We start from the raw sequence: 26,347 nt of genomic DNA, 5'->3' as shown, positions 1-26,347 counted from the left end.
ATAATTTTTTTCCTGAAACTGATAACACAATTTCAGAACCATAGATTTATGGTTCTAAACAAATTTTAAATACTAATAGAAATATGCATTAACTTTTTATGTAGACACTGTATATTACATGACATTACAATTATATTATTATGTAACAAAAAATATCCTCAAAGTAACTACAATTTATTATTGCAATATTCATATTATAAAAGAGATAATGAATTAAATATTAATTGAGCTTTTGTTATAACTAAAAATCATCTAAAGAATACAGTGCTTTAATTAAAGCATAAATTTTTTTTTACATTAAATTTCTTTACACTTTTTTACTGTCATTTAGTAGTTAATGATACATTACTTCTTATAAACGGGTTATTTTCACTGGACACTTTTAATGTTGATCAAAAAATATAATTTTGTAGTTTGTTTCCCAAGTTTAGCACTTTACTTCATTATTAACATTTTTTCATAATCAAAGTAATTATTTTGTACAAATACGAGAAAAGAAAAGAAAAACAATGTTTGTAATAAAATGGGACAGTGCAATAAAAAAATGAGTCATACAAAATTGAAGATTTCAACATGTACTCTTATGCTACATTCTAGATGGTGTACAAGGCCGTAATATATGTTAAAAGATAATTAAAAAGTAACTTAACTCACCAGGTTGATCTACTGGTAAAACTGTGATCATAAATCAGCTGATTTAAGTTGAGAGTTCTTAGGTTCAAATCCTAGTAAAGATAGTTGTTTTTATTTGAATACTAGATCATGGATACCGATGTTCTTTGGTGGTTACGTGAAACGTAACCACTTGTCTCAGGAATGGTCGGCCTGATTTTATAAAACTACAAATTTATCAGTACATTACACTCAAGAAAGAAAATGCCGCACCATACAGTGATTGTAAATCTGTGTTAAAAACTGCCTTACACAGTTTCATGAGGATTTACTTCGATCCATGTGTGCTCATTGCCTAAGGTGTTGATGCCATCTCAAGTGAAATTTGCCTTCAGTAAACAAAACTTACTTTAAGAGTTGTCAAATTGTATTCCACCAGTTGCAAAACTCCAAGTGAAGTGGACCTCCTGCATGTACTGGCTGTTTATGATAGGGATAAAACTTCTTTTGTTTAAGTCTCCTCCAAACCACTGAATGTGGAATTTCAATCCGCTTAGAAATACGTTGTGTAACTGATGCCTGCACTGTGCTGAACTGCATCGATAATAATAATTTCCCAATAACACATCGTGTTGACAGATCATAGCTGGTAAAAATACTAGGTAGTGAACCTCGTATTCACTATCTAGTATTTTTGAATTAAACTCTACAAGTTTTATGTGTTTATTACCAATTTACTACAGTTATTGCACGTCAAACATAAAGAACAATGTTTTTTACCCAATTTATTGGTTTTCAATCCAGACCTCTAAAAAAAAATTACTATTACAGTTACAGTTAAAAGATTACTATTGCAGTTACAGTTCTGGGGCATATTTTATTCAATTTTTCAGGTCATAAGCCATAAGAAATCACTAATTCTGCCCCTTAATTAACATCCTAAAAATTTCAGTACAATTCATTTTTATAGTAGAATAGGTTATGAAATTCCCAGGAAAACTTACTTGTGATATACTCTGTATATATAAATATATTAAAAAAATAAAAACAAAGTTATAATCATAACTAAAATTATTATTTATTAAAAAGTTCTGCTTTTACATGATCAGGTATTCTAATTCTACGTCTCCTTTTTTTACCAGTTTCAAAATTTTGTTGTTGCACAGTATGTATTTTTTGCTTGTTTGGCTTTTTACATGATAAGGGATTAGGACCACCTTTTTTCTTTTTCTTTCGTTTTGTTTCAAGTTCCTTCACTCCAAATTCTTCTTTCAAATTAGAAATATTTTCTGCATCAAATTTAGTCAAACCATTACTGGAAATAAAACAGTCATTAAATTTTTATTAAAATAAAAATGATATCTGTTACATAATAGTTTTTTCTTTAAGATCTTATTTCTTAAAAATTAAGAAATAATTCACCATGATCAGAAAGTAGAATTCAACTAAATAACTGATCTTAAGTAATCTACTTTAGTCTACTGATTGGAGTAAATAGTATAAACACTGATAGTCAAATTCACATGTTAAGTAACAGTAATACTTATATAGACCGAAACTAAAACAAAACTTCTGCTTTGTGGAATATAGCTTAAAATTATGCTATTAAAAAAATGCTAATATTTATTTAACATATTGAGTTCACTGTCTATTAATATAATTCATTAAGTATTAATTAATTATTTGAACCACACAGACAATAAAACGATGACTCCTAGATAATGGTTGTTAATCACACCATTTGCAGTCTAAATAATAAAAATTTATATATTGAAACACTTTGGTTGAAACCTCATCAAAAGCAGAATGCAGTGAGGTCCAATACCTCACTACTCTGAGGCTAGAGGCAGACTTAAATGCTAAATAAAATAAACCTTCTTATAATCTAATTAGTTAATTAGATTTGGTGATTTATTATTTAATTTGGTGATTTATTAGTTTAATCTATCTCTAAATTTATATAATTAATCCTTTCCAATGCTATCAATTTCTCTTTTATTTTGGTTAAAATGTTGTATTTTCCTTTATTCTACTGTCATTTCCAATCATTAGATTGTATTTTATTATGTTTTTAATTAAATCATCATCATCTTCTTCAAATGTGATTTGGTGGTGTTTATATTTCAGTTAATATTAAATTTTATTAGCAGTGATCAGTATGAATTATTTGAATTCTTAAAAAAAATATATATATATACATAAACTTGTCCATACTAGAGAATTGCCTGTATATGGGCAAAACATTTCAGTACGACTTCAGCTGAAACTCAGGTAGTTTCAGCTACCCCAGTGAAATGAAGTCGTACTGAAATTTTTTGCCCATATACAGGCTATACTCTAGTATGGACAAGTTTTTGGAACCAAAAATTATACATTTTACTATCTCTGTAAACACATATACTAAAATTTAAGTGATTTATAAGCTGCTTGAACAATAAAATGTTAACAGAAGCTGCTGATTTGTAGTAAAGTAATTAAATTATCAAAAAGGCAATAAAAATGTTATTTTACTGAAATAAACATTTTATTGCTCCTTTCCTTTATTTTGTTATATTAATATACTCGAGTCATGTTTTACTTAAATAAACAATAAATTAAATCATGTACTATACATCAATAATTCAAGTAATACACAAATCAATTCAACTAAGTGGCCCTCTTGTATATGCACACTGTTTATCCAGATCAAACTTTTTTCACAGCAAATGTTCAGACAAGAACAATTCTACTGCAGTAATACAATAAATTAACCAAAAACTTTATTTACTACAATGCTGTCTGGTGTATTTCAATTTTTTATTTTCACTTGCGTAGTATTCTTCACAATTTCATTTCAATCCTCCAATGATTCACTGAAATGGTCTCTTAGTACTTATCTATAACACTTTTGAAATCAATTAATTAGGAAAATTTAGCACAAATAGATAACTTTTATAAAAAAAAATCATTCAAATATTTTAATTAACTTGGCAATGTGAAAAGGGGCAGCTTGAATATTGGTGGCACTGAAACACACTACTAAATTGGCTGCTGGGGATGTCAGCAGTGGTTGCTTAGGAATTCTGGCATCAACCTTGTTAACAATGAAGTAAGCTGTTTGGTTTGAGAACTCTCAGAATTGACAGCAGCTATGAATGGATCATTCAGAGGGTCTTTACTTCAAAGTTCTTAGAAGAACCATGCTGTCTCACTACCAAGTGGATGGAGTCAGAAGCCTGACTGGAGTGATAGGCTTCAATCTCAAAATATGGTTTGGAAAAATATCATTTGTGCTCTTTCGTAAATGGCAACAAACAATGCAGAAATTGGCAATGATGGTGAAGGGGCTCAGCTCCTCTTTTTTCAGCATCTCATCCATCATCTTCTTAGGATCATCTGAGTTAATTGTTCACTTTTTGTACACACAATTTAAAAACCTTTCTCATAGACAACACACTAAATTTTTGGATACAAACTATTGAAATAAGCATTTCTGTTAAATCAACATTGGATTACAGTTAATATTATACACAATTTATCTTTGGATCTATCTTTGTACGCTTGAATGTGAAAATCTATACCATATATTCATTTATACAAGGCAGCAGAGCTTTTTCTGTTGACATTGCACTAAACAGAGATAGTCTTATAAACAGTATAGTCTTACCTTGGAGTACAAAATTATTGAAATGAATAAAACCTTTACTTATCATTAAGCCTGACTTATATGCTACAAACATTTTTTACCAAGTAACTTTGTAAATCGTACTATTTTTAAGAGACCCTCTTTTCTGCTTGTAACAAACAGAAATTGATAAGAAAAAATACTTTGAATTTTGTGTAAATTTAAATATTAAAAAATCCTTGCAATAACAATCATAAAAAGAAATATTTAAAACATTAAAATATAACAAAAACATAAGATAAATAGTGCATATCACTTTTGTTCTGGTTATCGTAATTCTCCTCAAACCTATAAATTTTTCTCACATGGATTAAAACTTCTTTACCTTGATTTATGTCCTTCAGCAATGCCATCTCTCTTTAGCAAAATAAAGTAATCGGCCATCACATTAACATTCCATCTCCCTTCGTACCTCTTTTTCATGTTTTTGATGCCCTGATGGAAATGTTCTCTTTGTTCTTTGCTGACATCTCTGAGGTTCTCAGGAAAAAATCAATATATGTATATAAAAAATGAAACTTCACTCTCATGTTACAGCCCAATTTCATGAAATTCTGCAACACTGTTTTAACTATGGCTTTGTAGTTCAGATCTTTGTTGTTACCCAAAAAACTGGCCACTTCTTTAAATGAAACCCAAGCACTTTCATCTACTGGATTCATTGATAGTAGGTTCAAACTCTTTATTCCATTAAATTCCTGGTCTACAGAACTACAAAGATTCCTTCTTTAAGTTTTTCATAAGATATCTTTGAAAACCTTGTTATTAAGTCCTGGAAACAGCCAACATATTTTGGAAGGGCTTTGGTAAACTGTTTGATTCCTTCTTTAAGTTTTTCATAATATATTTTTGAAAACCTTGTTATTAAGTCCTGGAAACAGCCAACATATTTTGGAAGGGCTTTGGTAAACTGTTTGATTTAGCCAAGCTTGATATGAGGAGGAGATAATAGTATCTTTTCTGATTAAACAATTTCTTTACTTATGTTCTTTGAACCAGGTTGGAGTTTTTCTCTTTTGGACTAGTCTGTTACCTTCCAATGCTTACCTTTGGCAATTTTTTCACAAATGAAACATGGCATATTCATATACCTGGATTACTGACTGAGCAGCATATCGCAACGGCTTTCAAATTGCCACAGACTTTCGAAGAATGTTATTCATAGTTGATGTTTTTTAAAGATTTTAAAACTCCTTAAGATGCATTGAACGACCAACAGAGACTAAGTCAAAACAATTACCACTGTGTAAAAGTATACCCTTCAGACTTTGTTTTGACAACATTCTCCACCGACTTGAGTCATGAGTGACATTAAAAAAAATTCATTAAGCATCAATATTACAGCAGAAAATCAGAGCACTTCTTTAAATAATTGTAACAGTGTTTTTTTATGTTTCTATACCAAGGGAACAATACTACAGGTAGTAAAAGATTTTTTGCTTTCAGTTTTGATCCTAGCAATTCAGCAGCATCTTTTGTCAGAAAGTCAAATTTATATTGGCTGAACAATTTAGATACATTATCTTCTGGTTTGTAATCATCATCAGTTTAATTTTCTGAGTTGCAATCAATAACATCTGACACATCTTCAAGAGTTGTAAGTGAAATTGGAATACAAAGAGATTTTTTGCAACTGGTCTTATGGTAGAAGGAATATTTGGATATACTAAATTTTTTTACTTTTAGTGTTGTGACCTTCATAGCTAATCATCCAAAAATTAACAATCATGTACATGATTTTGTGGCTCCCTCCAAATCATTGGAACTGCAAAAGGCATTGATTTTTTCTTACCATATTTTATTACAGTCTCAGTCCCTCTACAACACATATGGCTGCTTTATGCAACACCCAGCTTTTATCTTGATCTCTATGCCTTGTACCAAAGTATGCATAATATTCATTTTTCACAAAACTAGTAATATCTTGCCTCTGCTTTGCAATTATATAACTACCAAAAACATTACAGAAAACATCTAGCTTAATCAACCACTTGTGCGAGCTCATTTCTACAAAAGGTGCACAATCTAAAGATCACAGCATAAACTTAACCTCAAAACACTATAGCAATTTAACAATAACTACAGTTTGATGCTTTAAAGCCAGCTGGGTCTACCAAGTACTGCCAACTGTTCCTTCCCTTAGAAAGAAAATATTACCTTTCCCCTGCAAAAACTTATGGAAATTACATTTTAGGAAATAAAGCACTTATTTGACCTGCAAAAAACTGTATGTGACAGGAAAAAACAAACACGAAATCTGAAATCGGCAGAAAAAACTAGTATAAAACACCTAAAATTATATGATCAACAAAACTCATTCAGTTTGGACATTTGGATAAAGGGAAAGAAATTAGAACGAGTAAAATCATTTAAGTACTTACATAATTACAGAGACTGAAAGCTGGAATGGAGAAAAGAAGTAGAATTTATAATGGAAAAACAGCATTTCTACAAGTTTAAGGATTGTTAGGAGCAACTAAAATATTACTGGAATTATGGAAGACTCATGAAATGTTTTATTGGAGTATATAAACATGTATGAAAGGGAAACATGGGCATCATGAAGAAAATAGAATAGAGAGACAGAAAGATATCTGCTGAAAAGTACAAAAAGGAAAATGTCATGGAGTGGACATATATTGAGAAGGAACTGCTTTCAATCAAAAGGAACCAGAGAACAAGGAAGAAAGAGGGCTATAATTACATTGTAGGACAAGGTGTAATGAAGGAGTTATGTTCAGGTAAACAAGGATGTATGGGATGGAGAGCCAGTTGATATATTTCTTAGAACAGTTTAATTAAATAATAATAATAATTATAATACAATTACAGATGAACTCATAGAACTTATCTTCAGAAGTTAACAAGGCAGCAAAGTGGTGACTTTAACTTAGAGAATGAAAATAAGGTAGTTAAACTAGTATTTACTAGGAAGTCAGTAAATAAAATTTTAGATTAATTACAAAACCAAATTCTGAAGTTAGAACACTCATGGAATGCATGAGATGAAGTATTAAATTTAAACAGATGATATAAATTCTAATGGCATCATATGTACAAGAAGTTTGTAAGGAATCTGAAACAAATTAACAATAAAAAAACTACAAAATATTTTTAAAAAGTGGAAAATTATATATTCCAAAATGTAATCAATTTTAATTAATAAAAATTTGAAAATAACAAATTAACAGTAGATTTATTTATTATTTTTTTTTTTTTATAAAAACATTTAATTAACCAGGTATTATTATATATGGTAACTAATTTACTAAAAAAAATTGTTCACACCTTAGAGCAGATCTTTCTTGTGCAACTTCTATACTTCGCTTTGATGGTTGCTCCAAAGTAGGTGTTTTTTTATGTAAATATAGAACAGGAGTTCCCGGAGAACTGCGAGCAATTTCCTGCAATTCCCTGTCTTGTGTTGCAATTATATATCTGGAAGTATTAACAATATCAAAATATCACAAATAATTACCAATGAGATAATGTCAACAAATGACATAAAAAATCTCTTTAATATAAACTAATCTTTGTCATTGAAGTTGAATAAAATATAATACTTATTAATATTACATTAATAAATGTAACATTATTAAGAAATAATATAATATGAATTGGTTAAAGTTCTATTTTTCCTATTCTAATATCTAAACAAGCACTATTTGCTTGAATTACACTTTGAATTTATATTTACAATCAATTCATTTCTTTTAAGTCCTGTAACACTCATTGTATGCTAGGTTCCATGAACAAATGATTTAAACAATATACAAGCTACCAGGTAAAATAAATATTATCTCATTTATTCTAGCTTGTACCCAAGCTACTTCCAAAACTGGAAAACTCATACCAAGAATAACAAGTATCCCACATTAAGCTTACTAGGAATGAGAGAATAAAGTGGTGTTCCAATGTCTTATTCATCAAGTCAAATTTACTGTTGTGCTTCAGCATTACAAGCCTGCTGAATGCAGATGATACTCAGCCTTACAACTAACATGATCATTCACCACATGGTGAATGACCAAGGGTGAACAGTAAATATCAATACTGTTAAGTTATTTTAGCAATACTTTTTAAGTTACTTACACATTTTTTAAAGTTTACAGTAAAAGTTTCTCACAGAAATAAACAAAAAATTCCTCTTTACAGTAGATAATGTAATAATCTGCTTCCGTATCAACTCCAACATATCCATCATTTGCTCACTCATAAAACATTACATTAGATGAAATATAGTTTGTTCGCTTCCATCAAAGCAAAACATTCTAATCACAGGGTATGACTGAATGCCGTGATTTATCACCACAGACAGTAAAGCCAACAAACAAACATTTAAAGGATGTAAAGGACATAATGAAACATCAAAAACTGTGCTTAAACTGGCATATACAATAAAATGCATTTTAAATTCTATTTTTACTCTCCAATTAAATTCAAAATAACAAAAAGACTGAGCTTCTTTAATGTTTTTTAACTCAATAAATATTTAAAACGCTAAGCCTTTTTTAAAAAAGTTTTCTTTTCAGTTCTTTCTGTTAGAATTCAACTCTTATTACTGCAGAAAAACTGTGAATACATTCTCACTATGGTTACCAGAGCATGAAGTACCATGCATATGTTACTCCACATGTATGATTTTAAGCTACATGCTGTGTCTTTGCCATTAAAAAAAAGTATAGCAAATACAGATTAATTTTATTTAGAAAAGAGTAAACCTTTATATATGTATGTATGTGAGTATATATATATAGGCGGGATCAGTGAATATATAAAATTAAATGTCTGTAGAGAAAATTTACTGATTAGATATAGCTGAACTAAGAAATAAATATGTTACAATAATAACCTGAGAGGTAAGACATTATGAAATTGTAGTTAGATCAGAAGCATTATATACTATACAATATTTGTCACAAAAAAAGATACTGGCAATGAAGATTACTGAGAAGAAAAAAAAGGATAATTTTGAGGAAGATTCTAGGACCAATTAGAGTAAATGTGGAGAATATAAATTAAGAAGCAATTAAGAAAGATCTACACAAAAAAAATTCAAAGGATATTCCTAACATTCAAGAAGAGAAGGTTAACATTCTATGGTAACATTAAAAGAATGAATAAGATAGATTAATGAAGAAGCCAGTGCTTCTTCATTAATCTATCTTATCTATTCTGAAAAACTGAAGTTAAAATTGAAGATGTCCAAAATAGGATTATTATATAGATATGACAAAAGGATTACAAATTAAAAATTTAATGAAGAAAAAAAGCACAGGTACTTTAGAATGAGAAAATATTGGGAAAAAAGGAAAGAGAAACATCAGAAGAAAATGTAATTGCTAACTTTTGGGTGGTTTTATGAGATTAGAATGAATTAAAAAATAATAATAAATTAACAACTTGAAATGGCATTTTTAATGACAGTATAATCATAATTCATGATCACAATCAAGTAACTGATGCTTGATTGATTAAAAATCAATTATTTGAATTATTTTTATAAACTTTATACACACTGAAGTTTTTTAGGTGTACATCTATTACTTTTGAAAAAAATTATATATGCTGATATTACAACAGCTGTTTATGTACAATATTATACTCGTCATTTAATTTTATTTTACGACTTTTTTAACCCCAACAAAAGTCATCCAAAATTTAAAAAAGTGACATCAAATGTTTCATTAATGTACATTTTAAGAGAATACTACTCAAATTTCTAAGAGAGACTTTAAAATATTGCATTTAAAAAAAATAGTATCATAAAAAATCTATAGAAAGTATTTAGAAAACCAGTCATTGTAATCCCTTAAACGTTGGCTCAATTGACAGGAAATATCTCTAAGATTTGTTCTGAATTATCTCAAAGTCAGCAGAATACACTTGCACAGGCAAACTGACTCACAATGCAATTGTAGTCAATCAAAATTTGGACCACCACAACAGAAGGTTCTGTGTGTGCTTTGGTTAACGGAATTTCAATCAGTTATATGCGTTCAACGGAGTGTACAAATTGAATGGAATATCGATTGTTCTACAAATTTACTTGTCAGTAGGGTATGACTTTACGAGAGACTGGAAACTTGGTTTCTCAAACTGAAAATCATCCAAAACTTTCAGTTAGTGGATCGCACATGCGATGCATTCACTGCCAGTCCTGGTAAGTTAATTAGTGGATAGTTATGACAGCAAATTTCTCATTCCACTGTTCACAACATTGTTTGTAAGTGGCTCTGTTTATGAGCGTACACGTTACACCTCATTCATTGCATTAAACAAAATCATCACCACCTACAATATAAGTTTGCTACAGAGATAATTCACTGTGTTGAAAACAGTCCTAACTATCTTGATACATTGTTATTTAGCGATGAGGCAACCTTTCATATGTGCAGGAAATTTAATGGACACAATTACTGAATTTGGGGTACTGAAAACCCTCAAACAGTAATCAAAATGAAAGGTACACACCAAAAGTCAATATCTGGTAAGGACTGCACAAAAATGGCGTCATCGGCCCATTTTTTTTTTTTTTTTTTTATGGAGCCGCTGTGACAGGGCACATGTACCTCAACATGCTTGAGAACTTTGCTCTTCTCAAATTCCTGCAGGCTTTCAACAAGATGGTGCTCCGTCACACTTTCATCACGATGTTATCATGTTCTTGAACAACACTTTCCCTGGATGTTGGATCGGATTGAGGAGATGCAACTGCATGGATACCTAGATCTCCAGATATCACTCCTTTGGACGTTTTTGCTTGGGAATTTATTAAAAGTTGTGTGTACCAAAGGATAGCTCAAGATTTGGATGATCTAAAACTGAGATGTTGATCTAATAATGCCTAAGATGCTCCTAAACACCTGGCAAGAGTTAGATTATTGTCTAGACATCTGTAGAGCTATAAAAGGTGCACACATTGAATTTGACTAAGGAGCATTAAAACTTGGTAAGTTAATGTGTTTATAGTAAAAAATTATTAAATTATATTAATTAGTTTTCTTAATATAAGCTGTTACCTTTGGATACCTTTAGCCTGGGCACCCTGTATTGGAGAAGCAGTTTTTCAAAATCCTTCCAAATCTGTCAATTCTAAAAAAAATGTTATTTTTTTAGTTTTAAGGCTTAAAAAAATCAGTCTTAATTTTGGTACCAACCTTTAGATGGATTTCAGCAGTTTTGGGTTTTGATAAAAAGCTAAAAACATGTAAATTCAGAATTGTACTTTAAAGATGAATTATAGTTTCACCTCCATTTAACAGATTAATTATAATTCATTATAATTAATGAATTATACAAGATAATTCAAAATTATATGAGGACTTTAATAAAGTTGATATTTTCTTATATTTTGATAAAGAACAATTTATTTTGAACTCATTCCTAAAAATAAACCTAATATTATGCAGATATAAACTTAATACTACAATTTTTCCTATTGAGCAGAAATAATACATATAAGCATTGTTTCTTGACACAGAAATACATTAATCTGTTGCTTTATACTAACACTCCTGGTCTTCCTTAGTCATATATGTATCTAAAGCATCTGAGGTAGAGATACAAGTCAGGTTGTTTTCTTTGCGAGTAATGATATCAACTAACTACCAATCATGGGATAAACAAAGTGAAAGTCAATTATTCTTGCAGTGACTGAATATGAATATCTCCTCCATTTTAATGGGTTTTACATGCCAATATATGACAGTCAGTAAGTTCGGCTCAATAATAAAGGCAATGGGAAGCCTTTTTATCTCTCATTTTCCTAATTAAGCCTGTCATAAAATTATTTTTAACTCGAGAATGACTATGTATGTCAATTTCAAAAAAAAACTTATACTTATGTCAGGCTGCCTAACACCTTTTATCTTATTATGGTACCTAATGTACATATATACTATAAAATAAGTGTAGAGAATAACATTAAACAAATCAAACTTCTAAAACTTGTTTTTTTATAATAATTTATTTGTTATTCAATCTTCAAATGATAAATATGACGATCAACTTCAAATTGAAACATCAAATAAACACAAAATAAAGAGTCAGATAAAAACTAATATAATAACAGAACAAACTAATATTTATATTCAGTAAATAAATATATAATTTACATTGTTATTTTTACCTATTTGGATTATTATCAGCGATCATCGACTCAAAACACACAGAACCAGGAACTGGTTTTGAATCATGGCCACACTGATGTACAGCAAATTGTTTTACAATCAACATAGCACCACACAAATGTTTACCTGAAATAAAAATAATCTTTTCTCTTTCAAAGTAACAAAAACTATAATAAATAAACATTTGGAATAAATTAGGAACAACAAATACTATTCACGATAACACTAATAGAACTACTAAACTGCTGTCTCAACAGTCAGGAGTTGAAGCATACAATATCTTTACCAACATTAATTTGATGAACATTAATTTGTTAGTCAGAAGAGAGTAAAATTACATTGTACTAATTATGTAGCATTAATGTTTATTATGCTAACAAACGATGATGAATTTTTATAGTAATCACTGATGGGAGCCATAACAGGTTTAATAACCAGAAAACTCTTAAACTAATACACTGCTGATGGTGCTTACATTCTTGTAGCACTTGGGTAGGCTTTGGAGGTGTTAAAATAAACAGGATAATGACTACATTAACATTGTTTTATAAGCAGAAAATCCAAAATTAAAAATATTTTTCCAATTAGAAAATAAAACATAAAAAAGCTAAATGTAATAGGTTAAATTAAGTTAAATTGTACTTTTAAAAATCTCCATCCTTTTCTGATATACTTCATCTGATCAGTTTTCATGTTCGATTTTTAAAAGAATGATATTATAAAACAAAGAAGATTTATCAGCATAAAAAATCTACTTTTTTGAGTAGATATACATTTCTTTTTGTTCAACCAATCTTCAAAAAGTTATCTAAATACCTACTTTCTTTTTTCTTTTTTTTCCCTGTTTAACCTAATTACCGTTCAGGTATTACTTCAGAGGATGAATTAGGTTGATATGTTTGAGGGTAAATTACAGTCTCAGTTCAACCATTCCTGAGATGTGTGGTTAATTGAAACCCAACCACCAAAGATCACTGGTATCCAAGATCTAGTATTCAAATCCATGTAGAAATAACTGACTTGAATGCTATAACTCTCGACTTCCAAATCAGCTTATTTGAGAAGACACGTTCACCACTAGACCAACCTGGTAGTTATCTAAATACCTACTAGGCTAGCTTTTATTCACCATGCCATTACTTGCTCCCTTGATGATATGCTAGAACAAAACTGCAGAAACTATACCTAACAAGGCATACAAAATATGTCAATAAGGAAAACTTATTTTTAATAATCTGTCTTTTGCTATAAAATTTTAATACGGCAACTTCATTAGGTAACTAGACTGAAATGTTTTCACAAGAATTATCCAAGATTTGAAAACAAAGGAGATTATAAAGAGTATAGATGTTAAACGAAACAAGATACATTTGATATTGTCTCCAATATGCAACAGTATGAGCTGTTGCTTATCATTGTACTAACAATCATATGTTATCTGTAGAATTTAATTATTTACAGGACAAGACACTTACTACAAGATAAAATAAATTTAAATAAAACACATACATACTCCAAAAAATGGTTTTAATAGTATAAGAAACAAAGATTAAATGAAATAGATTCACAATAAAGGACAAAACAACACAGTTCATAACTGCCAAGACAAAAAACACCTCAAAATAAGTAACTTATATTGATTATTTCTCTTTAACTTTCCAAGGCAAATACTGGAGAAGTTCCATTTTATAACAAACGTTTTTTGGAATAACAAACTTATCATTCCTGATGTGAAGTATGTAATGTGTAATTTTGTTATAATCTCATACTGTACTTTTAACAGCACAGAACATATCAAAACCAATCAATATGTTACACTACACTAACTGTAGAAAAAAAGCACACCGAAGTACATTCTTTTATAGGTACGAACGACACTATAAATAAAAAGATTCTAAATGTAACCTTACCTAACATTTCAGTTTCTAAGATTACACATTTAGTAGTCAATAGCTTCACATCTACACCAAGGTAATTTTTTAGCTGATCTTGAATATTTACTTTATTCTGAAATACAAAATTCAAATTTTAATGTAATGCAAGACACAATGCAGTAATGCAGTAACACAAATGTACATAATCACAAAGTTTGTATACATTCCAATGAGGGTAAAAATATTAAGTATCTATGAAAAAAATCCCTTTCGGCATGCCGGAAGGTGGAGGTAGATTTCACTGGTGCTAAGTAGGGGATAAAAAATATTTCCACCTTAAAATTAAGAAAAACTTCAAATTTACATAATACAACGATGGTTGCATGCGAAAAAAGTTTCACATGTTTAGCATATGACAAGCTCATCTTAATCTTGCAATTCCAGCAAAACTTTTGTCATCCCTTGCCGTACGAGTTGGTCATATCAAAAATTGATTCAGACAAAGGTTTTAGGTAATGTTTAGAGGACTAAAAAACACTTTAAACCAATACCATACAGATGCCTATAGGTAGGTATGGATTTTTTGTCTTCAAAACCCCATTTTTTCCATCCCCTGGGTCAATGTTAGTTATATCAAAACCTTTACTTTTTTCTGGTGTTTTTTTTGTGTTTAGTTTTGGCCATCCCTTGCCGTAATGGTTGGTCATATCAAAAGTTGCTTCAGACAAAGGTTTTAGGTAATGTTTAAAGGACTAACGACCACTTTAAACCGATGCGATACTGTGCCTATTAAGGAAGATATGAATTTTTTTTCTTCAAAACCCCCTTTTTCCCACCCCTTGAGCCAATGGTTGGTGATATCAAAAAACTTTACTTTTACTTTTAGACCTTACTCAAAGAATCGTAAGAACTTTAAATGCATTTGATATTTTACTTAATAGATGATACGTTTTAGAGATATTTTGTTTTTTCAAAAAAACCACCCCATTTTCACTCCCAAGGTCCGATTTTGGCCATTAACAAACTCAACCGAGATTTTGGGTCGAGTTTTTGTTAGGGAACAATTTGAAAGTGACTGGTGCAAAATTACGGCAGTTATCATGTCCACCATAAAGTGAAATATATGTATATAGACATATATATATATAAACTTTTGAGCTGATGGTGGTTTTTGGAGTTTGGGGGATGTGAAATGCGAAGATATCAAAATTTTCCAGAAGTTGAATCGTGGTACCCATTACAATAGATAGCTTTCTTATGAAATCTACCTAAAAAATAATTTTATGTGAAATAAGGCTGACCGGAATTACTTACTGAAAACAATTTTTAAGGACATTTTAAAGTGATGGGTTCTGTGATTAGAGTTTTAATATGCATAATAAAATATGGTTACGTTTAAAAAAAATTGCTGGTTAAAAACACTGTTTGCTTTCTACATACATAGATAGTGTTTCAAAATTTTAAACAAATATGTGCTTTTTAACTATAAATGTACTGAATTGTATGTTCCCACATCGCAGATGCAAACTGCATCAACTTAAATGAAGGAACAGCAAAGCAGTTTCAAAAAATGTTCTAGTCACAATCCCTTATATTTATTAGGTGAAGCAACATAATTTATGATGTTTCAAAGAAAATCACAAAAATATATTCAATTAAATTATGCTTGCAATGATGAAACTATTAATAAATCAGTAGTAGTATTTGTTTAAAGTTAATATATCCAATCCATTTTACAGGTATGATTTCTTAAGAGCTCAATTCTTTATATTACTTGGGTATAAAGTTCTACTATATTTTTTACTCTTTTAACACCTGTTTGATATTTCAGAGATTAAAAATACTTTTTAAAATCAAAATATATTAGAATATATAAAAAAAAAATGTTAATCTGGTAAGTTAGCAAGAACTTTTTATTATTTTCAAGAGAAAACATAAAGGCTAAAGAATTGAGAGACTCAAGAGAACAGTGACTTTACTCGACTTTAATAATTACTATTTTAATCAAACTAACCGAGACTCACTGCCAAAACGCCTACTGTCGACCAATCAAATATCCTAGCCGAAACCTTAGCCTCCTGTGAACCTACTCCATTTAAACACCTTCAGCCAACCTATGTAATCCAAGAAAATGAAGGAAACCAGCCACTACCAACCATTCTCCATGGACCTTCTAATTAACTCAGAGATCCAGAAAGGAGTTCACCCTCTCAAGTTCTCTAACTATTCTGGTACGTTCAGCATCGTACTGGGAACAGACATAGAGGGCATGAGCCACTGTGTTCTCAACCCCACAATCTGGGCATAGACACGAATCTATTAAACAAAACCTAGCCAAATTTCCCCTAAAGGCACCATGCCCAGAAACAAATTGTGTAATATACCAATAGGGGGAAATCCACCTAACCGCACACAAATCAGTTACAGTTGGGAATATACCATGCATGTAATGACCATAGAAGAGTCATCCCATCTGGCCTGCCAAGATCCAGAATCTTGCTCCTCAATCTCCCACATGCATTTTGGAGTAAGAAGATTAAACTTCTTGGAAATATAACGTTCCTTATGTTCAGTGGCAAGAATATCTATCGGCTTAATGCCTGCTATAACATAGACTGCCTCTCGTGAGACAGTCCTATAACCACCAACAACAGCTAACAAAAGGAGATGCTGGGCTCTCAAGAGAAAGCTCCTATAACACCTTAAAACCATATGATGAGCCCTAACAAGCGCAGCATACAATATAATAGCCTCACTGACACTCTTGTAAATGATACGTGTGGTAAGGAAATTCAACCCCCAATTGGGATGGATAACTCGATGTCTAAAAAAGACATCAACGGCCTTTTTGGCAACATATTGAAGGTCCTCCTTGAATCAAAGATTCTCATCAAGGATTACACCCAAGTATTTCTGAATGGAAATACTGATACAGAAACGTATCTGATAGGAAGACAGGCCACTGAAACTCGAGCTCGATGCAAATTGGCCAATCAACCTTTCAGCAACATCATCGTGGTTTTTTCCGGACTGAAAATCATCTTATGCTGAAGACTCCACAACCTGAGAATCTCACAAGCATGAACAGCTCTAAATTCTACTTCATTCTGCAAGTCCCCCTCAACTAGCAATAGCCCATCATCTGCATAAGCATGTGACAGCCAGTAGGCAACCTCAACATAGAATCAAACTCAATAATCCAAAGAAGGGGACTCAGTACATTGCCCTACGGGCACCCTTTGGGCAGGATCTTCCCTACTTCTGAGTTGCCATCATGAAGGGCTGAAATAACTTGAGAGAGTTTCTATTTCATTCCATGTACAACCACACTTCTGCATTTGAAATAAGGCAGAGGGGGCCACCATAAGTTGTTAAAGGCCTAGGATATATCCAGGAAAACACCTGGCACATACTTACATACACTGGAGGAGGCAATATTCATTACACTCAGTATAGCCTGCTCTGTGCTCTTGCCAGGCCGGAAGCCATATTGGCTGTCCATCAACAAGTGCTCACAAGTTAACCTATTATTAACACAGAGATACAAAATTTTTTCAAAAGCCTTACCAATCACAGGCAAGAACGTCAAAGGCCGGTAAGAAGAACTAATAATGAAGTCCTTGCCGCCACCTTTAACAAGCAATATCAGTTCTCCATGCTTCCAACAGGCCAGGAAATACCCAGCAGAAAGCATTCTATTATAAACTCTAGTCAGAGGACTGAGAACCACAGGTAACGAGTGAACAAGAAGTTCCACCGTAATGCAATCATACCTGGGGGCTTTATGCCATGCCATACCACAGATCACCTGATGAACCTGCATCTCGGTAATCTCAAGAGATTGTTCCTCAGTATGGAACCCTACGACTTCCCGCTGGACACGTTGGTGGTACAAAGTCTCATCAGGAAGTAAATTATTCAATAAAATGTGGAGGGCATGATTTTTGCCCATCACAATACCATCCTCAGTCGAAAGGGCCAACAATAGTACATCCTTTCTATTCTTACGTCCAAGAACTCTATACACAACACCCCAAGGGTCCTTATTCCCTTACTCTTGAACAAAAGAGTGCCAGGAATTCCACTTAGAGGACTTAATACAATGAAAGTGCCTGGCCCACTTCCTGCGGTAATCCACCAGTAGAGCTGTGCACCAATCAGGATCGCTTTCATGTTGCACAGCCCTCCTGAGTCGACACACAGACTGCTTCATCTCAGTCAAGCCCTGACTCCACCAGCCTGCCTGCAATTCATTCTCGGCTAGTGCCCAGGGGAATGGAACTATCAGCAGCTGCTATCACCACAGAAGTAAAACGTTCTGCCAGGTCATCCAATGGAAGCTTGTCCAGGTTCCAAGAAAACATCCTAAGCCCGGATGCAAAAAGATTTGAAAATCTAGGCCAATCCATCCTCTTGTGCAAGAAGTGCCCCTGTGGAACAGGAAAATGTCTTCTATGGACATCGCGCAGCCCGTCCACCAGTTTAAAAAGTATCTACATTGATCAATTATAAAAAGTACAACTGGACTAAATTAAGTGTAATCTATCAAAAGGCTAGCTAACAAGTATAGACAAGATGATGAGGCAGGTGTAAAATTAGCTATGATAAACAGCAAAAACCGAAAACCTCAATTTTGAATAATTGCATAAAATTATTTACCAAAAATTGGATCATATTCTTAGCAAGAATTTTTTCCTAGCAGAACAAACAAAATTTGCTAAACTAAGTGTAAAAAAAATTGCTAAAGACTAAATAAAAATTTAGTCTAAAAATATTTGACAATATTTCAGTACTCCCAAGACATTTAAATAAATCCATAGTATTCTGTATTATACCTGCAGGTTTAATACAGCTAACAACTGTTTTACAGCATATTTGTACAACTGATGTTTAGAAGCGTAATTCCCAATTTGCATACCTTGGAACAGATGACAGACAATGGTGCATCTCTCTACAGCGCAAGAATGGCATTTTTTTTATAACAGTAACTAAATCTAAGTCATGAGCAAATTATTAAAATAATCACATTTATCAATACAAATTATCATTACACATCTATATTTGGTCATATAAGAGATAACATCTAATCTTATTTATTGTATACTTTATTAATCAATATCAATAATAACTTTTCAATTGATTATTGTAACAGTCTAATTAATGATTATAAATGTTATATTTTCTGTGGTAACAAGAAGGCACCACAAAGCTAAGACACATTACATCTGAACTCTGTGCTAATTTATTGCAGAAATAAGATATAAATACTTGAATTATAAAGCAAGATTATCAGATTGTCAAAATCTATGTTACCAGCTGACAGACATAACTATTATTCTCAGCTATAGCAAAAGGTGCATTAATATAGTGACCAAAGTTAAAGAATTTAGATGAAACAATAATTCTTTTTAAAGGAAAAATATGACAAGCAAAGACAACCTACCTATGGAAATATTGAAGAATTTCAACCAAAGAAAAGTAGTTTAAAACTATAGGGAGGCTATATTAATAAATTGGTTGATAAACCAACCAAACCTAACCTTAACCTAAAACTAAACCCAACTAAATTTCACTTAAACCGAGTCATTTACTTTGTAAATAAGATATAATGCACTTAACTTAATTTCCACTTCAGCTTAACCTAACTTAATTTAGTCTTAAGTGAATCTAATCTCATTCTTAACTTAAATAACAAACTTAAACAAATTAATTAGTCTGAAAATAATGTATATTACACTTATATGGCGATAAATAATGAAATATTTGGTAAGGGTACAATGTAACTTACGAGGGATGCAACTTGGATGAAAAGCATTTCTGATGAATAATTTCAATTGTAACAAATAACTTAGGTCCTAAATATGTTCAAATTTCATAAAAATTGGAGGAGAGACAGAATCTCCTCCAATTATTCGTGTAATTATGTATAATAATTATGCAGAATGCAAAAGTTGATATAAAACTTGACCATACAATCTTAGGCAAGGTTGAACTTTTTGCTACCTAGAGAGGATTATCGGTAATGAAAATTAATGACAGAGATTAATAGAATAGCAATAGCTAAAAAAATGTTCCAAAAAAATATACTTTTTTACTAAATAAATTTATAAGCTTGGAGGTTAGGAAAAGGTTTGCTAAATTGTTTATATGGAGTGTATTAATCTATGTTTGTGAGATGTGAGCCTTCAGGAAAACAGAAAGAGGCATGTGGAAATGGAAAGATAAATTTTGAAAAACTAATTAGGACAAGCTGGACGGATAGAAAAACTACTAAACAAGTCCTACAAGTGAATGAAATGAGATTACTTGAATGGACAAAGAAAATCAAAATTGATTGGATATGTGTTATGGCATAATCAATTTTTAATGAATGTATTTAAAGGAAATGTGGTAAGAAACCCATGTGGATGTCCCAGAGCTGCATTTTTCAAGAATGATTAAGGATTACAATTTTTGACATCATATTATACAACAAAAAAAATATATATATATTTATATATAATAAAATTAAAAGCTTATAATTAATTTATGTTAATAAACATAATAGAATGGATACAAAATCTAGTAACTTAACTGGATACTATACAGACTGTTCCAGTTTTAAGCATATATACAGGGCAGCAGGTCTCAACAGCCAGTATGGGATTTTAATTGCAAGCCACAAAAAGAAGGTAATTTTAAATATAGGAAAATTTTTATATCTGATAATGAAATTTCATGAATGGTTTAACTATAAGAATGAAGATGTGAAACTAACAGCAATCACTCGTGTCAAGTTGTATCATTCTATTATTTTGTAAAAAGAAAATAACATGTAGCTTTAGAAATAAATAAATACGAAGAAAACAATTACCATTAGTGGAAAGTGGTACATATATAAAAAAATAATAAATTAAAGATTACTGGAAATAAATCTTACTACATTTGGAAATGTAGTTTTTTTAAAAAGGTACACTCACACTTTGATTACATATCATACATTTAAATATACAGCAATAACTGTTGTGAATTCAGCAAGAGAATAGACAAAATTTAGCGGCTGGAGGGAAAAGTAAGTCTTGTTCCCATCCATCTGTAGTATTTGTATAACTCTTAAGCAGAGTCCTATAAATATCATTTGGCACAATGTAGATTTGTAAGCCTTGTTTGCACAATGTGTAAATTAAATAATACTAAACTTATTACACTCCCTTTACAAAAATCAATTAAAAACCGGTGATCTAAACCTACTGAGACAAAAAATAAAGATTGGTCATACCCACTTAACTGTTTCAAAATGATGGAAAATGGAAAAATGATGGAAAATCTCATCATCATGCATGAAATTTTAGACTCCTAAAACATAATGAACCATCACACAAGTTTCCTAGGCAAAAATTAAATAAAGAAACACTAAACAAATCTATCTTATACTCAACATTAAACTCAGAGACCAAATCATTTTAATTTACTACATACTGTAAGATAACATTGCATAATTACAAATACTGTTTTCATACAACACAACAAAATAATTAATTCTTCCATTAAATTACAGTTATTAGCTATTAGTTCAATGAACATATTCAATATTCTATTATCAATACAACAGTTTACCTTCAATGCACTATAACATAAAGTTCCATCAATTAAAACTTGAAAAGGCTTCCTAAAACCGAAGTTGTTAGAAAAAAAGTTTAAACATTTATGAACTTTTTTATGACGATTAATTCTCATTTTAGAAGCACAAAGTGTAATAAACAAATGGCAAATATATTTTTCACATTAAGGTTATGTGTTAAAACATTCAACATAGTGTTTTATACTCAGTATCAAAAGAATTACTTTTATTCGAACAAATTCTACCGAAGTACTCATGGTGTTGAACTACTCCACCATTTCTAGTTATCTGGATTTAGTTTACAATATTGCTAAAAATCTACAATCGTATTTTTTCCTTGAGTTTTACAACTTTGTACGTACAACATAAGTGATTTAACGAGAAGTATGTAATGGTTAGTAAAAAATGCTAAATAAAGTTGTAAGGTCTGCACAACCTTAAAAAAAGTAATTCTACGAAAAAAACTTTTTCATGAACGATCAACGATACAGAGAAAGAAATCTTTAATAATTCTAATAATGAATTGCATTTATCGTTTAATTAATAAAGTAATTTATATGATTTATTCATGTTAACTATAATAAACCTCCTGTTTATTAATAGTTGATAAATATTCTGTAAATAAAAATCACATTCATAAATACTTTAAACGATGAGATTCTTATTATTATTATATATATATATATACACACATAGTTATCTTTTATGACCGCATAGAATCACTTTAAAAGTCCGTTGTCCACGTCTCTTCGATGGGACTGTTAGTCTTGTGGTCCTCTCAGTACTTTTTCATACGTTTCGATCTGTGTGCCCTCTCTAGACTTTAAAATGTTTGTGTTGTGAGTTTTTACTTCTACGAAGTAAGGAACTATTGCGATCGCGAAAATTTCGGTTTTCAGATTTCAACGGAAATACCCATTTTGACCATCCCTGAATCCATTTTAACTAGTTTCGGAGTGACGTCTGTACGTACGTATGTTTCTCGTATAACTCAAAAACGATTAACCGTAGTATATTAAAATTTTAGATTTAGGACTGCTGTAACATCTAGTTGTCCACCTTCCCTTTTCATTGCAGTGGACTGAACCAAAAGTATCCCAAAATCCAAAAACGTTTCGATCTTGAACTTTTTCTTAATTGCATTAATAAGCCCTCATTGAGAGCTTTTAAATGATATCATAAGTGGTACTTATTTTCATTGGTTTCAGAGTTATAGCCAAATGAAATCTAAAAAATGAAAATTTGGATCGCACAAGGGAAAGGCACATTGGTTCAAATCAGATTTCATTTACTTTTACATTTAAGCTTACCTTTTTCTTTTTTTTTTTTTGTTTAACCTCCGAGTCCACAGTTAAGCATTACTTCAGAGGATGAGATGAATGATTTGTAGCGTGTGTGAAAATGCCATGCCTGACCGGGATTCGAATCCGGGACCTCTGGGTGAAAGGCCGAGACGCTACCACTCGCGCCACAGAGGCCGGCTACATTTAAGCTTACCTGAAATCTAAAATGTTATCATCATGTCTGTTTCTTTTCCTGTTGTAATCCATTATTAGCTTTAGATTCATGATCTGGTCTGAACAGCTCCGCCAGGGTCTGAAACCTCACTGTTGATTCTTCGCAATTTTCGATTAATTGTTTGACATGGTTTTTGGGGATGTTATTTGTGGTCATGTCGTGTATATCTCAGAACTTTTCTGTTTCTTTACGGTGTTTCGGTTAATTATTTTTATTATTAGTGGGTGTTTATTATAGTATAGATTTTATAAGATGCTTTTAGGGTGAGTGTTAAGATTCTTGGGGATTGTGACTTGAATTCTTGTACGGAGTTTATTATTTTGAGGCTGACTAAAAAGCCTGTTTCAAAGTGTGGGACATATATATATTTTAAATATTTAATAAAATTATGTGATATCATTTTTTAGTTGAGGTATATTTCTATTTATAAGGTTGTTCATGTTTGAAAACCGAATTAGACCTTGAAAGTGTTTGTAAATAATTTGGTTGTTATGGTGTTGCTATTCGATATTTTAGCCATTGAATTTAACGTCATTTGTTCAATAACAGAAGTGATTCTGTAAAATTAATTCTTTGTTTAATTATGTTATGAAAGATAGTTTATATTTTCACCTTGCTTTTATTAAGATTTAAATAAATGTTTCAGAGAACAGAGGTTAGAATCGGTTTTAGTTTAAAAAAATTTTTTTTTTTTTTGAAGTTGTACGTTGGATAACTGATAGATATTTTTATTACAGTTAATCTGATTAAAAAATTTGTTTAAGTTTTTTTTAATCCTGGAGTTCTTTGATGGAGTGTTCTCTATCTGAGAAACACTCTCTCAATAAATTATAATATTGGTGTACTTCTTTTTACTAATAAGCTGTTATTGAAATATAATAAGTTTTAATTCATTTCTTTTATAAAGAGCGATATATTTAGTGATGTTTTATGTAGGTTACCTTAAGAATGGTTCTGTTAGTAATGTTTTTAAATACACATGAATTTATTACAACCTTTTGCTTTCGAGTATTTTTGTATTTTTAAGGTTCTTCTTGTAGTTTAAAGTATTTTTATTTTTAACCATGAAAACTAAGAAAGTTACTAAAGATTACATTAAAGGGTTGCTTTGATGAAGGTAACACAATGTGTGTGTGTTTGTTTATTTGTTACTTTCATCAAATTAATCTGTGCTCTGTTGTTCTCATTTGTATTGTTTGCACAAAAAAAATTTATCAAATTTTCCTTAAGAGATAATAAAAACTTAATGATATTATGAAAGATTATTATACGTTCATGATCAAAAAAGAGTATATTCAAATTGTTGGAGGTGTTTAGCATGTAATAAAAATTGTTTATACTCTATTGTTTGTTAATAGTTAATTTGTTATGTCAAAATTTGCCTATAATCAAATTAATATTGACAAGTAGTAATATATGATAATAAGCCATTTAAAAAGTAAACCTTACTAAATTAAACACATTAAGAAATAAATAGTTTTTATATCATACGGTTGTCTGCCCTGTGACAGTGTCTTTTAATTCTGTATTGTCTCCCGTCCTCTCTAATCCCAGGTAAACTTTTAAGATTCTGATAGTTTTCTATACTTTTTACCATCTTATGTCACTTTAGTTGGTTTTAATCACTCCTTCTATCATGATATGTTCCATCCAGTTAGATTTTATATTCTGAATAGTTCTGATTAAATTCTATTCTCATTAACTATTACTTGTATTCTAATATTCTATTACTGATTCATTATTTCCTGTCCAATCATTTCTTTGCCCATATTTGAGCTGTCTCCCGTGTAATATGTGTAATTAGATAACTTTACATACAGTTAGATATGATTAAATATAAATCAATATTCGACTGAGAGTACATAAAGTAATCATAGTGTAAGCATTTAAAGGAAATAAAAAATTAAAAAAAAAAAAAGATTTTTTATTCCTGAAGAAGGAACTACTATATTTGCTGGTCCCTGGCAGTATTTATATCCCCTGGCCTGCAGAATCAGTACCCACCTTATCCCTTAAACTGTTGAAGCGTAATAATTTTCATTGCCCGCATCTTTACATTTTTTTCTACAAATTCTTAGGCATTAAGAGTAGGCGATCTACTTCTGTAGTTAGTTCTTAGATGGTGCCTCCAAAATGCTACATTGAAATAAGAAAATAAATACAAAAAAAAATGAATAAATGGTTTAATATAAGAATAATTAGAACTATTTTTATTTAATTAATACCGAAATTATAAATATAATCTAATCAAACTTAACCTATGCTCGCTAGTTAAGGTTAGCAAGCTTAGGTTAAGTTTGGTTAGAATATATTTGTTATAAGCATATAATTATAATATGAGCAAGGTTTATTTTTTTTAAATTAGTCCATTTATTAATTTTTTTTATTGTATTTATTTTCTTATTTCAATATAGTGTTTCAATGGCACCATCTAAGAACTAACTACAGAGGTTGGTTGCCTACTACATTAACACCAATTCTTATTCCAATCTGGTAACCCTTTTGGGTCGAACAACATCTTTTGAAGATGCCATTGTCTGTATTACTAAGAGCAGATTGTTAAATGGATTTGTTAGTCTAAGAAAAGAATCCCTTTTAGTTCCTTCTTGATTCTTTTTCATTATTATTATTCTCTTTCTTTCTTCTTAATTGGAAGAAATCCATTACCCTGGTCCGTTATACTGGTCCTGTTACATTAATATTCATTTGTTCAGTGGGACCAAGTGTTTATGACTTGAAAGACAACCTTAGGATCATCTTAATCTTAAGATTGAAGACAATCTTGGAATCATCATGTTTATGAATATGGGCTTCGGAGATTGTTTTACGAAGTGCCCCCCTCCCATTGTTCAGTTACTATGATGTTTCAATTAACAGAATATTTTCTTTGTTTAGTTTTAAAATACCAGGCATGTATCATGCTGGTTGTTGTGAACTCCCTGGTGTA

At 30.8% G+C, this 26,347-nt stretch overlaps 2 protein-coding genes across 2 annotated transcripts in view; one reads left to right on the top strand and one right to left on the bottom strand.

Annotated features, from left to right (window-relative positions):
- Positions 1 to 1,665: 1,665 nt before the first annotated feature.
- Positions 1,666 to 22,102, bottom strand: LOC142320221 (rRNA-processing protein UTP23 homolog). Its single transcript, XM_075357915.1, has 5 exons — positions 21,879 to 22,102; positions 14,319 to 14,415; positions 12,408 to 12,534; positions 7,565 to 7,714; positions 1,666 to 1,927 (listed from the first exon to the last, which is right to left on the bottom strand). Exons 1-5 carry the CDS (start codon positions 21,996 to 21,998, stop codon positions 1,687 to 1,689), a joined length of 735 nt encoding a protein of 244 aa, XP_075214030.1. The 5' UTR covers positions 21,999 to 22,102; the 3' UTR covers positions 1,666 to 1,686.
- Positions 22,103 to 23,886: 1,784 nt separating this feature from the next.
- Positions 23,887 to 26,347, top strand: part of LOC142318998 (intraflagellar transport protein 140 homolog) — an 80,786-nt gene continuing 78,325 nt past the window's right edge. Inside the window, exon 1 of the mRNA XM_075355777.1 lies at positions 23,887 to 24,055. The gene's annotated coding sequence lies outside the window, so the exon portion shown is untranslated. The remainder of the gene's footprint in view (positions 24,056 to 26,347) is intronic.

This window comes from Lycorma delicatula, chromosome 2 (assembly GCF_047948215.1).
Source record: "Lycorma delicatula isolate Av1 chromosome 2, ASM4794821v1, whole genome shotgun sequence".
NCBI classification, from domain to species: domain Eukaryota; kingdom Metazoa; phylum Arthropoda; class Insecta; order Hemiptera; family Fulgoridae; genus Lycorma; species Lycorma delicatula.
Note: the sequence above shows the minus strand (reverse complement) of the source record. Positions and strands in the feature narration are given on the sequence as shown.

Coding starts and splice junctions, on each gene's coding strand:
- LOC142320221 (XM_075357915.1), bottom strand. CDS start 21,998: ATGAGAATTAATCGTCATAAAAAAGTTCATAAATGTTTAAACTTTTTT. Junction 14,416..21,878: donor TATGTTATAGTGCATTGAAG/GTAAACTGTTGT, acceptor TTTGTATTTCAG/AATAAAGTAAATATTCAAGA. Junction 1,928..7,564: donor CAAGAAAGATCTGCTCTAAG/GTGTGAACAATT, acceptor TTTTATTTCCAG/TAATGGTTTGACTAAATTTG.